Below are 12,897 nucleotides of genomic sequence, written 5' to 3' on the forward strand. Positions count from 1 at the left end.
TGTGTGTGTGTGTGTGTGTGTGTGTGTGTGTGTGTCTGCTCCTCCCCCACTCACGCTCTGTCTCTCTCTCTCTCTCTCAAAAATGAATAAACATTTTTTAAAAATTATAAATAAATAAATAAATAAAAATAATGTTTACCCCATAACCTCCAGGTGACACTGTATCTATTTTGAGACCCAATTCAAATGTCACGTCTTGTAAGAAGTCTTACCTCTTCCACCATTCAATCCCCAATATCCTCAAATGGAGCATAGTACCCTTTATATAAAGTATAAACCCTCCACAGTCATTCTGGCCTGGAGACCCTCAGAGTTCAGGGTCCTAGCCCAGGGAGCCAAGGATGGGAGGCTGGAGGTGGTGCCCTCTTGACTCAGGCTGGGAGGCCTGTGGTTCCAGCTTTTGATGACAGACTCTGTGACCTTGGGCAAAGCACTTCTCTTCTCTGGGCGTGGGGGTCCTCACTTGGCTGTAGAAGGCTCCGTGGGCCTGTTGTCCCCCAGTTCTTTTTCTGCGGGGATGTGGGACAAGGCTTCACTTCCTGAGCCTGGGAGGTGGGCAAGGAGGAAATTATGGGTTTCCATTTGACAGATGAGGACACCAAGGGTCAGGTGGATAAGGCCTGCTGAAGATTTCTGAGCAAGGGATTGCTGGCCAGCTCTCAAGTCATACAGCCCGGTACCCCATCTGGCTAATCCATGGGCTTTGCTTTCTGTTGCACCAGCAGGTGGGCACCCGGGCTCCCTCTGTAGCAGGGAAGATGGCTGCTGAGGTATAAGGCAGAATGAGAAGACTCTGAAAATTGCCCCAGTCCCCTCCCTGACCTCGGTGTCCATTCTTATTGCCCATTGCTGCTGCTCACATGGACCGGTTAGTTGTTCATCCAGGCAAAACTTCTGGGTGGAGATTTCACAGTGCAGTGTAGGGGATGGAGTTCAGAGAAATAAAAGAGTGTTGGGGTCTAGGGTCCTAAGAAGGAGACCCAGGACTGCAGGCCAGGAACTTTTGGCCAGAATGCCAAACTTTTGAAATCCCACCTGTACCTTGGATACCTACAGTAAGGTTTTGAACAAGAGACCCCACTAGCACATCTTAGGGCCCGGAGGGGCTAAGGGAGGTCTGTCCAGGGAGGCCAGCTTGCCTGGGATGGGGTGGCAGCGCCAGGCAGCACCTTCTGTTCTGATGCTTTGCCATTCCAAGGCTGGCCCTTTAAACCCCAGACCATGATGTCACCATAGACAGCAAAGGACGGGAGGGGGACTGCAGGCCTAAGGATGGACTGCATTTCCCAGCAGTCTTGAATGCACCACACCTCTCCCAGCAGGCTCTTGCTCACTGCAGATTATTAACCAGTTCAGTGCCAGTTTCCTAGTGGGTTCTCAAGTGTCCTGCCATTCTGGGGTGAGGGTGGGATTCCCATGGGGGTGAAATGCCTGGAGCACAGAGGGAGCAGGCCAAATCTTTGCTTCTGGTATAGGATCAGGCCTCTTTCCTGCCAAGGTCCCAACATCACCCCCAGCTTCTCGATGCAGACTCCTGAGTCCTCTCTTCCTAGGTAGTCTCCCTTCTAGAACCCGGGAGCCTAGCCCCAGCTGGACGTCATCCCGCTCTGCTTAAGCTTTGACCCCAGGACCGTGCAGGGACTACCCCTTTGCTCCGGCAGCCCCCTTTAAGCGGTGCGGGGACTACATCTCCCAGCGGCCCCCGGGAACATCCTGACGCAGCCCCCCCCCCAACCCCCCGCAACTACCCAGCCCTCGGGGAGGTGCGGGCCGGGCGGGGGGAGGTGACTTGATGTCATCCTGAGCAGCTGGGCGGCGGGTGCCGGTGCGCCCAGAGCCGGGGCTCCCGCGGCGTCGCGTCGTGCTGGGTCGGGTCCCACGACTTGAGGAGAGGTCCGCGCGCTGCTCGGGTCAGCCCAGAGCGTGCCAGCCGTCCGCACCCCGACCAGGGGCTGAGCTGGGGGCATGCTCCGGCCCCTCCGGAGCCGAAGAGAGAACCCGGGAGCGCCGCCACCCAGCGCCAGCGCCCGGAGCGGAACCTCTGCGAAGGAGCCCTGATCGGCCGCCCCCTCCCCACCCGCAGTCCCCTGTGGTCGGGGACGGAAGTCTGGGCTTCTGAGAAGTGAGTGTCCCCGCACCGGGAGGCAGATGAGATTTGCGGGGCAAGGAAGGAGGAGGTGGGGTGGGGAAGGATGCCAGGTTTTAGGAGGGAGGGGGGTGTGTGGGATTAGGGACCCCATTCTTGGGGAAGTCGCTGGTGGCCTGTATTAGTGGAACAGAAGGGGGCCCCATGCTGTTAGGGGCCAGGGATGAGGATGGGGTTTCCCCATTCTGGGTAGGGACTGGAGAGGGATTGTTTTGGAGCCTGGGGCCTTTAGGTCTAGGAGAAGGTGGGATATGCTCCTGTGGGAATGGGCTGCACCTGTATTTAGGGTCTGGGCAAAGGTAGGAGGGAATAGAAGACTGGAGCAGCCGCACACGCGGTCTTTCTGGGAAGAACTGACAGGCTCTCTCTGTCTCTCTTGCTGATGTCTCTGCCTTGACTTCATTTTCAAAAGAACCAGGGTGGGAACTCTAACTGGACTCTTCGGGAACCCCAGGACCTGAGGCCTGAGCCATCCTCCTCTCTACTCTGCTGCCCCCCAGGACTGGGCAGTTGCCGAAGGCCCTGGGGGGGGGGCCCAGACTGTGGTTGTGTGCCCCCCCCCGCCCCAGGATGGGCCCAAGTTAGTCAGCCTCACCTCATTCGGCATCCTCCGGGCCCAGAGGGAACCCCAGGGGCCCTGAAGGCTTGACCCACCGCCTGGCCACCATGGAGACAAAGCTGCCCCCTGCGAGCACCCCCACCAGCCCCTCTTCCCCCGGGCTGTCGCCTGTGCCCCCACCCGACAAGGTGGACGGCTTCTCCCGCCGTTCCCTCCGCAGGGCCCGGCCCCGGCGCTCCCACAGCTCCTCTCAGTTCCGCTATCAGAGCAACCAGCAAGAGCTCACTCCACTGCCCCTGCTCAAAGGTGAGCCCTGCGGCTGGCTGCCAGGGTACCCGAGTCCCAGAGCGGGCAAGCGACGCTGCGGCGGGTAGTGAGAAGCAGCTGGCCACTGTGATCAGAGGGTTTAGATGGCTCCTTCTGGGCTGGGGACTCCAGCACTGGAGATGACCCCCACCCCCAGCGCTCCAGCCCTCTGCTGACGCATAGCCTGACTGGCCTGTCATCCTTGGAGGTGGGGCATCTGGAAGTGGCACCACCCTGGGGGGGCAGACCACGGCCGAGGGTGGGGCCCACAGTCTGGGTTCCAGGAGGCTACCGCCAGGGTCCTGGAGCAGGTGCTCAGCACAGCTCCCTGTGATCACCACGTAGGGTCCTCACCTCTGGGCCACGGGGCTCGACTGGCTGAGCCAGAGGGTACCCTGGAGATCCTCAGCACCCACTCTCCTTCTCATCACTGGCTCTTAGAACAGAGTGCCACCTATGAAAGGGTGGCATGGTTGTTTTGGGCACCCGTGGCAAGCCCGGGCATCCAGGGTCTCTTACCTTGCTTTGAGTCAGGCCATCCTGCTCTCCGAGCCTGGGTTAGGAAGAGAAGCAGCTCCTTTATCCTGCAGGAATGGAGGGTGGGACAGGAGGCATTTGCTGTCTGCAAAGAGTGGAGGATGACACAAGCATTGGGGCTGGGGGCAGGGGGAGGCTGCTCTATGGATTAGGAAGGTTCGTCCATGCCCAGAGCTGTGGTAACCGGCGCGCAGGCTCAGCCCCCTCCCTTCTCCCCAGATGTGCCAGCCTCTGAGCTGCACGAGCTGTTGAGCCGGAAGCTGGCCCAATGTGGGGTGATGTTTGACTTCTTGGACTGTGTGGCTGACCTGAAGGGGAAGGAGGTGAAGCGGGCAGCGCTCAATGAGCTGGTGGAGTGTGTGGGGAGCACCCGGGGGGTCCTCATTGAGCCTGTCTACCCGGACATCATCCGCATGGTAAGCACCTGCCTGGCTCCCGGCCTCTGGGGGAGGGCTTGGGGGGCATGGAATCCTACTGACCTGCCTGTGCTCCCCTTTTTCTGCAAAGGATAACCCCATGCTCTTTGGCTTATCTTCAGGGCCTACATCTTCCTCCCCTCCTCCCCGCAGCCCTGCTGCATCTGGCCAGTGTAGGTCCCTCGGTGCCTCCTGGGCCTGTCCCACCCTGCACTTTCGCTTATGCTCTCCTGACGCCTGGCGTGCACTCCCATCGTGTCCCTTGTTGCCATGGCCTAGCTCAGGTGCAGCCTCTTCTCAGTGAAGAGAAGCGTCTCCGTGTCCAGGCTAGACACCTCCTTTTCTGCTGACTAGGATGTCCGTAGACCTTATTGCTTAACATCTTGTTATCCCCGCTGGACTCCAGTACCCGATAGAGGGCAGGGATGTGACTTGTTTATCCCTGGATCCCCAGCCCCCAACCCAGGGCTTCCATATGTTCAGGTCATGATCGCTGAGGAGTGAATTGCTTGCCGGGGCAGGTGCTGAGGCTCGTTAGACCTTTGGATAAGGGACCTCCTGGCTTTTCTGCCTTCGAGGGCTCTTCCTAAAAGAACCCTGCCCCTGCCCTTCAGATCTCAGTGAATATCTTCCGGACCCTGCCACCCAGTGAGAACCCTGAATTTGATCCTGAAGAGGATGAGCCCAACCTTGAGCCTTCCTGGCCACATCTGCAGGTACGGGGGCTGGGGAAGGCAGGGAGCTAGCTGAGTTTCAGTAGAGGGGGGGATGGCCTCCTAGACTGGCAGAGGGCGGGTAGGGGGAGGAGGGAGGCTGTTCCTGAAGTCACCTTTTTGTCTTTCCCCTCTCTCAGCTGGTATATGAGTTTTTCCTGCGTTTCTTGGAGAGCCCAGACTTCCAACCCTCTGTGGCCAAGAGATATGTGGATCAAAAGTTTGTCCTGATGGTGAAGTGGGGAGCCCAGGCCGGGTGGTGCCATGGGACGGGGGCAGGCTCTCTGAGGGGTGTGGGGATAGGATGGGAGCAACCTGGGCTTGGCCTCTCCCCTGACCCCTGACCCTGGGTCCCCCAGCTCCTGGAGCTATTTGATAGTGAGGACCCCCGGGAGCGTGAGTACCTCAAGACCATCCTGCACCGGGTCTATGGCAAGTTCCTGGGGCTCCGGGCCTACATCCGCAAACAGTGCAGCCACATCTTCCTCCGGTGGGTGCCTGCTGCCTGCCCAGCTGAGACCTGGGGAGGGAGGGGAGCTGCAGGGGAGAAGACAGGGGAAAGGCTCCCGTGAGGTCAGTAGGGAAAGGGTATTTATTTCCATTTTACAGATGAAAAAAATAGAGGCTGAGGGAGATGAAGTAGTTTGCAGGGACTCGGTCAGTCCCGGGAGCCTAGGAGCCTAGGATCCAAATCTTTTGATCTTTATTGTGCTGGACCATAAAGACCCAAATGAAGAGATTCTTTCTGCAAATGTGTACTGAGCAATGATGCCCACTGGGCATCAGGGGGCCCCATGGGTCTGGACAAGGGTAGGAAGGAGTTGAGATTGGCTTTGGAGCTAGGTGGCCTGTTTTGAGTTTGGTTCAAATGTTTGGGTGACTGTGGGCGAATCATTTAGGTTCTCCCATCTCTAAAATGGGAATGCTCGCTACACTAACCCAGGGACAGTCATCACGATGAAACAAGGCAGTGCTTCCAAAGCACACAGCATATAGCTCCTTGACCAAGGCTGAAACATTTGTTCTTGTTGTTATTAGCTACAGAATAGGTGAGACCTGATCCCCGTCCTCCAGGAGTTGTAGTTCAATAATAATCCTGCTTATTAACTTTGGGGCGGGTGTCATCAAACTGCCGAGCCTCGATTTCTTTATCTGTTTAATGGATCTAATAAACCCGATCTCTCAGGATCATTTTGAGAAGTCCATAGCACAGACTAGATGCTCTTAGTGTCTGTTATTCATTGGGTTGAAAGGCATGAAGAGTGAAGGATGCAGCCTGCGTGCCTGCTGACTGGATGGGGGGCCAGAAAATGAGAATTAGGGTCTGGGGGAGAAAGAGAAGAGTTGGAATGCTTCCTAGAAGAGAGGTTTGAGCACCAGCGGTTGGGCTGAGGAGGGTGATTCACCTGTGGGTGTGGATCTCAGTGGGGCGTGGTTTGGGGTGTTGGGAAGGGAGCTCAGCCTCTGGGTTGGGAGAGAGTTGGATTAGTGTGCAGGATGGGGTGGCAGGCAGGATAGCTGAGAAGGGGCTGGGCCTGCTCCCATCTCTCTGAGCCCTTCCGCATCCTTCTCTTTCTCTTGCAGGTTCATCTATGAACTCGAGCACTTCAATGGTGTGGCTGAGCTGCTGGAGATCTTAGGAAGGTGATTCTCTCTGGGCCTCAGCCGGAGCATCAGGATTCTGGGAGGAAAGACTGAGGCCCGGTCTTCTGAGCCCTCCTCCTCTCTTCTGCCCCCACCTCAGCATCATCAATGGCTTTGCGCTGCCCCTGAAGACCGAGCACAAGCAGTTCCTGGTCCGGGTCCTGATTCCCCTGCACTCTGTCAAGTCACTGTCTGTCTTTCATGCCCAGGTGAGGCCCAGGCCTGGCCCTGCCACAGCAGAGAGATCCTGACACAGTCAGGGCAGCCATCCGGTCATCCGGGTCAGCCCAACATTTTGCTCCAGCCACACACTAAGTCCTGAACTCATGGGATCCTCCCTCCCTTACCTTCTTTTCCTTTACTAATTCTGTTCCGTCTACCTTAGAGAATTTCCATGACGCTTTAAGGCTGATCTCAGACATCAGCTCTGTGAAGACTTCCCAGCCCTTTCCCTCCTGACCTGCCCTAGGCAGGATTAAACTCTTCTCTTGCCACGGTCCCACAGATAGTGATACAGATTTCAATTATGGAAGCTTTTGTAAAATGTATAAGGACTGGTATGCTGAATGTTCCTCCTGGGTGAACACGGTTATGTCCCTGCACACAGAGCACGGTGTCTGGCACATCATAGGTAGTCAGTCAATAAACGTTTAGTAATGAGAGAGTAGACACAGTAAGTGAGCAGACATCTGGCCTCCCGTCCTGGTCCCCTCCTGACCCCAGTCCTCCTTCTCTCCACCCACCCGCCTCCCCCCTCAGCTGGCATACTGTGTGGTGCAGTTCCTGGAGAAAGACGCCACCTTGACAGAGCACGTGAGTACCTCTGGGGGGCAAGGCAGGCCCCACCCCTGCAGGTCTGACTCCTCTCTGCCTCAACTCCCACAGGTGATCCGGGGGCTGCTCAAATACTGGCCAAAAACCTGTACCCAGAAGGAGGTACGAAGAAGGGCTTTGATGCCCACCAGGGGGAGGGATCAGGAGGGCTGTTTCTGGAGGGCGGTCCAATGCGTGTGGGGGGGGAGATGGGAACTGCCGTGTCCTGTGTCCCTACCTCCAGGTGATGTTTCTGGGGGAGATGGAAGAGATTCTTGATGTCATCGAGCCTTCCCAGTTTGTGAAGATCCAGGAACCCCTCTTCAAGCAGGTGGCCCGCTGTGTGTCTAGCCCCCATTTCCAGGTATGGGGTCTGAACAGGTAAGAGTGGGAGCCAGGGTAGGGACTAGGAGGGCTGGCCAGTCGAACAAACACCGCTCCCTGCGCCCTCAGTGTCTCCTCTGGACCCTCCAGGGTCTGGTGACGGGGAGATGCTGGACTTCAGGTCAGGAGACCTAGGGTCAGGCTTCAGCTGTACTCCCGAGGGGCTGAGGGGTCACAGGCAATCACTCCGCCACTTGAATCTGACGAAGCTTCCCCATCTGTGAAGGGGACCACAGGGATCTCCTCCCCAGATGGTGATGAGGTCTGAGAAGTACGTGGTGCAAACCTATTTCGTAAGCTGCAGTGTGCTCCAGAATGGGCTGTTACCCCTGCTCCCTCTTCTTAGTGGCTTTTGATTTCATCAGTCCCACTCCAGGGCACAGCCAGGCGGTTCCACTTCTCAGGCTGGCCATAACTGCCTCTTTTCCTGCACGTGTGTGCAGACTGTCTCCCTCAATCTTATGAGCCTCAATCTGGTGGAAGTCAGTTCTTCTCACAGTGACTCTGGTACTTAAATTTATTAAACACCTCATTTGATGGTTACAGCAGCCCCGGGTGGGGGGAGAGAGCTATTATGAGCCCCATTTTACAGATGAGAAAACTGAAGCTGAGAAGTTAAACGCCTCACCCTAGGTCATACGTCCCATGTGTAGTGCAGCTAGGCTTCAACCCTGAGCGTTGGACTCCAAACCCAGTGTTCTTTTCTCCTCACTGCGTTGCCTCCTCCAGTGGGTCAGATGAGCTGAGGCAGAGCTCCCTGGGTTTCGAGGTGGGGGTGGACACCGGGCCCTTGCACACGCAGGGAAGCCATTACCAGGCGCCCACTCTGCCACCTTGCTGCCCTGCCCCCAGGTTGCAGAGCGGGCTCTGTATTTCTGGAACAACGAGTATATCCTGAGCCTCATTGAGGACAACTGCCACACTGTGCTGCCTGCTGTGTTTGGGACCCTCTACCAAGTCTCTAAGGAACACTGGAATCAGTGAGTGCCCAGGCCTTGGCCCACCCCACAGAAGCTGGTTCCAGGGTCGGCCAGTCCAGATGTGGGATGACTCCTAGCTGGAGAGGGTCAGGGATGGTAAAGGGGGCAGGGAGAGAGCAGTGCCTGTGGTGTTCACGGCCTCATGCTGTCTGGGACAGGCAGAGTCCTAGAGAGGGAGGTGGCGCCTAACTGCAGTTCTTCCCTTCCCCTCCCCCTTGGCTGGACCCTGCTAAGAACCATCGTATCTCTAATCTACAATGTGCTCAAGACATTCATGGAGATGAATGGAAAGCTGTTTGATGAGCTCACAGCCTCCTACAAGCTAGAGAAGCAGCAGTGAGTGGCGGGCTGGGCATGGGGGGAGAGGGGAAAAAAGCAGGAAGGAGCTAGCTCCTCGTGGTTGGAGGGAGCCTAAGAGGACGGCCCCACACCCTATCTGATCAGATGTTTAGTGTCCCTGTGTTCCTGCCAAGTGCCGGGCCATCCACGCCCAGCCCCCCACTGCCTCCTCCAGTCGTGCTCCCACGTCCTTCCAGGTATGGAGCTTCCTCCCCTTCAGCTTCACCACCGCAGACCGGGGCCAGTTTCCCAATGCCCTCTGCCCTAAGTGGAAGGTTCCCATACAGCCCCTTTACAGTGGGGGTGGTGGTAAGGGAGGCTGGACTGTAGAGCAGCCCGGGTATGGGAGCTGCCTCACCCTCTCTCCCCAGGGAGCAGCAGAAGGCCCGGGAGCGTCAGGAGCTATGGCAAGGCCTGGAGGAGCTACGGCTACGCCGGTTACAGGGGACCCAAGGGGCCAAAGAGGCCCCCCTCCAGCGGCTTACACCCCAGGTGGCCACCAGTGGGGGTCAGAGCTAGAGATCCCCTAGAAGGGGAAGAGCTAAATTCGGAGCTCTCAGTCCCTCCATCCCCTCTCCTGCCCAGGGGCCCAGAGAGACACACACCTACCCCTGGCCTTGCCAGAGCGGGCCTGGAGGGCTCCCTGCCTGGCCCGGCATGGGCAGCTTTTGCTATGGGGAGAGGAGGAGAGATGGTGGTCCTGGCAACAGAACTCTCAGGCCTTTGTGGCAGGACTCGACCAGGGCAGGCTTGACCAGGAAGCTGCCATCAGGGACTGCACCTGCCCCGCAAAGCTGGGCTCCAGACTGCAGGCAGGTTCCCACCCCGGCTCCTGCCTAGAGCAAGGGCACTTAGCCCCTTGCCTGCCCTGCCTCGTGCCAGCACGAGGTCCTTCCTCACCCCACCATGGGATCCATGGTCTATTTATTCTCCCCAGCTCACCCCCAACACAGACGCTGTCCTGGGCCTGGGGCATTTTCTTTCCCTCCTCTCCCTCACCCTGTACTTCCTTGTCCCCTTTTTATTTATTGGGCAGGGGGAGGGGTGAGGGCATAGGCAGAAGAGATTCCCCGTGTCCTAGGGTGGGGGGGGTGTCACAGTTACCATGGTCTGTCCCCCTTCCCCTGCCTGGGGGTAGACTTAATAAAGAGAGAAACTTGAGAATTGCTTGCTTTATTTAGGGGTAGGGACAAAGAATGGAGTGAAATGATTAGATAGGCTGGTTACAAGGCCAGGCAGAGGCAGGGGAGAGAGAGAAACTGCCCTCTTCTCTGGAGGTGACAATCACGGACTCTTAAGAGAGCTGGAGCTGTTGTCCTCAACGAGGCTCAGGATATTTGGGATATACTCCAACTCAAACCCTCTGACCAAGGGGAAGGAGGAAGGGAAGGGAGGGGCTAGTAGCGTGAGAGGCGACACATGTCACACTGGCAGGCCCTGGCCGTGAAGATCTCCAGCTCCTCCCTCCGGTCCCCCCCACACTGCAGCTGCACCTTTACCTGTGGGAGAAGGGGGTCCATGTTCCATTCGCCTTCCTTGGGCCATCTTAGATCCCCATCTCCTCTGGTCTCTCCCCACCCCCAATGAGCCACTACTGGGCTAGGCCTTCTCACCTTCTTCAGGCCACTGATGGTACAGCACTGAGAGACAGAGGTGACGTTATGTCGATAGCCACTGGCCACCAGCACAGAGTACCGGGAAGGGAAGGCGCTAGACTCACAGTGTCCCACACAAGCCTGTGCCACATGGGAGCCCTGGCAGGTGCCTTGGCGGTCACTTCGCACTGTCACGTTGAAGGCTAGAAGGAGACGGGCAAGTGGCAGACGGAGCCTCTGCAAAGCCTCGCCTAGCTCCTGTTGCGGGAACCTCAGGGGGGTCCACTGAGGGTGCTGCCTGACCTTCGGTCCAGTCCATTAGCTGTTTGCTCCCACCCAGCTTTCTGCTCCCGGGGTTACTCACGGTGCAAGTGGCAGCCTGGGATGGCCACCTGCCGACCCCAGCCTTCGGTGACTGCCAGGACCAGCAGGCAGAGGAGCAGCATTTGGGGGGATGCCATGGGTATCTGAAACACAGCGGGTAAAGAGCGGGCTCTAGATCAGCGTGCGGGTGGGAGGGGGGACTCTTTACTGTGTGCCTCCAGGTGAATGAGCCAGGGTTGGGCCGCTCTTCCTGCTTGGGGTGAGGCAAGCCTGTGAGTGGGGCTGTCTTTTCCCTGTATCCGTCTTTGGGCGCATGTGTGTGTCTGCCTGGGGGTCTCTCTTGCTGGGTGGGAGTGTGAGCAGCTGTCAGCTTGCTGCAGTGATTCTCCCCTGGAATTTTTTCTACCATCGGAGCACAAACATCTGCCTCCCTCCATCTGCCCCACTCGCAGTCCCCAGGTCCTCCCCGGGCTCCTCCTGCCTCAGGAGGCTTACCACTTCCAAGGCCCAGGAACTGAGTGGCTTGCTGAGCGGGTTCCTCAGGTCCTCTGTTGGTCTCCAGACGGTGCTGGCTCTCCGGATTTTTATTTGCCAGCTTTCTGGAGCCACGCCCTCTCGGGGATCAGCTTTCATGCCTGCCTCCCTGCCAGAGGCCTTAGAGCAAATCCCACCTGGGAGATCCAGCTCTTCTCTGAGATGCGGTCCTCAGAGAATGGCTTCTGCCGCTTTCTGCTGTCTGAGGTCCAGGGCTGGGGGAAGTGAGATGTGGAAAAAGCCCACAAACTGGTGGAATGGGTGGCTTGTAGGCAGCTGGGGAGAGAGGGCTCAAGACCGGGCCGAGTTGTGGGCTGAGGGTTCTCTTCTTTGCCGTGTGACCGTGGACAGGACATTCCCCTGTTCAGGGCCTTGCCACCCCGAACTTAAAGCTCCTAAGCTCCTCCCAGGTTATCCTTTAGCCACTGCAGAGGGACAAGGGAAATGACACCAGTAAGGGCCTCCTGAGATATGCTTGGTGGCAGAGTTGGGGGGAACGGAGGGTTCTAAGTCCATCTTTAGAGCTTCACTTTCACTGTCAGGTGGATGACTTCTCATCCTGGGGGTCAGCCACAGAGTGGGGATCCCCTTAGTTCCTGGAATGACAGGGTCCTGACTCCTAGAACAGTCTGGAGCTGTCAACCCCAGTAAATCCCATTGTTTAGTCCAGCTCTGGCTCTGGTCTTATAGGTAAAGCAGCTAAGTCTTCGAGAAGGAAAGCTACTAAAAGTCACACAGCTAGTTAACATCAGGCTAAATCTGCTATGCACACACGGTGCTAAATTACACTTGGGGCAAGAATGTGGCAAGTTGGAAAAGCTCCCCATCAGCCGTAGCTGCAGGACATCAGGAAGAAGCCTATGGTGATTTGGCCCCTTACACCCCAGGGCCACTACTTCACTGATTTGCTCAGAAAGGCAGAGCCGGACGCACAGACTGCCATGGCCTGAAGGTGCTTGAGAGCTCACTGGATCTCCCCTTCAGTGTTCAGATGAGAAAATCAGAACCAGAGAGGAAGGTGACTTTGCCAAGGCTTCACTGTAAGCTACTCAGGGTCAGAATGGCGCTCACTTCGCTAGGTTCTGCAGTGTGCCTTCAGCAGCTTTGTAAAGCAGGCCGTGTTTGGGACCATAGGGCAAAGGCCGTAAACGCAACTTGTCCTTAGTCCTCCAGTTCCACTTCTCTCCTCAGGACCTGGGCATGTCCACAGCATCCACCTCTTCTCCCCATCCAGGGTGAGGCAGCCTAACAAGGGGCCTGCAAGGGACCTAGGCATTCCAGCCCCAACACTGCCATTAATCATGGGAACCTTTTAGCATCTGATGGACCGTCAGCTCTGTTTAAAGACTAGAGGTGACAAGGACTCATTACCTCACAAGGTGGCCCATTCTAATACTGGACATTTATAACAGTTAGAACCCTTTGTTCTGAGCTAAACTGAGTTTCCCTAAATTCCCATCTATTTGGTCTTCTGTGGCCACACAACACAAGTCTAATCTGTCTGTCCCAGACCAGCCTTTGGGTTACATGAAGTCAGAGCTGGGGTGCCCTGGTCTTCTCCAGGGGCCCTAACCTGGGCTGACCTGCAGTTGATCTGAGAAGCTAAA

At 57.1% G+C, this 12,897-nt stretch overlaps 2 protein-coding genes across 6 annotated transcripts; one reads left to right on the forward strand and one right to left on the reverse strand.

The window, feature by feature from the left end:
• The first annotated feature begins 1,481 nt into the window (after positions 1 to 1,481).
• PPP2R5B (protein phosphatase 2 regulatory subunit B'beta) lies at positions 1,482 to 9,998 on the forward strand. 5 transcript variants are annotated; one of them, XM_045485849.1, is made up of 15 exons: positions 1,483 to 2,122; positions 2,559 to 3,011; positions 3,768 to 3,964; positions 4,579 to 4,680; positions 4,818 to 4,910; positions 5,037 to 5,167; positions 6,262 to 6,321; positions 6,422 to 6,530; positions 7,081 to 7,134; positions 7,207 to 7,257; positions 7,379 to 7,498; positions 8,371 to 8,498; positions 8,721 to 8,834; positions 8,943 to 9,034; positions 9,209 to 9,998. In XM_045485849.1, exons 2-15 carry the CDS (start codon positions 2,813 to 2,815, stop codon positions 9,589 to 9,591), a joined length of 1,833 nt encoding a protein of 610 aa, XP_045341805.1. In that variant the 5' UTR covers positions 1,483 to 2,122; positions 2,559 to 2,812; the 3' UTR covers positions 9,592 to 9,998. The 5 variants fall into 5 exon arrangements, with proteins under 5 accessions (XP_045341804.1, XP_045341805.1, XP_045341806.1 ...); XM_045485850.1 differs by having other exon boundaries at positions 1,488 to 2,122; positions 8,733 to 8,834; XM_045485848.1 differs by having other exon boundaries at positions 1,482 to 2,122; positions 7,081 to 7,257; positions 8,733 to 8,834.
• GPHA2 (glycoprotein hormone subunit alpha 2) lies at positions 9,995 to 12,207 on the reverse strand. Its single transcript, XM_045485868.1, has 4 exons — positions 11,252 to 12,207; positions 10,797 to 10,899; positions 10,451 to 10,635; positions 9,995 to 10,336 (listed from the first exon to the last, which is right to left on the reverse strand). The coding sequence occupies exons 1-4, from the start codon at positions 11,387 to 11,389 to the stop codon at positions 10,235 to 10,237; spliced, it is 528 nt and encodes a 175-aa protein (XP_045341824.1). The 5' UTR covers positions 11,390 to 12,207; the 3' UTR covers positions 9,995 to 10,234.
• Positions 12,208 to 12,897: the final 690 nt, after the last annotated feature.

The sequence above is a fragment of the Leopardus geoffroyi genome, chromosome D1 (genome assembly GCF_018350155.1).
Source record: "Leopardus geoffroyi isolate Oge1 chromosome D1, O.geoffroyi_Oge1_pat1.0, whole genome shotgun sequence".
Taxonomy (NCBI): Eukaryota; Metazoa; Chordata; class Mammalia; order Carnivora; family Felidae; genus Leopardus; species Leopardus geoffroyi.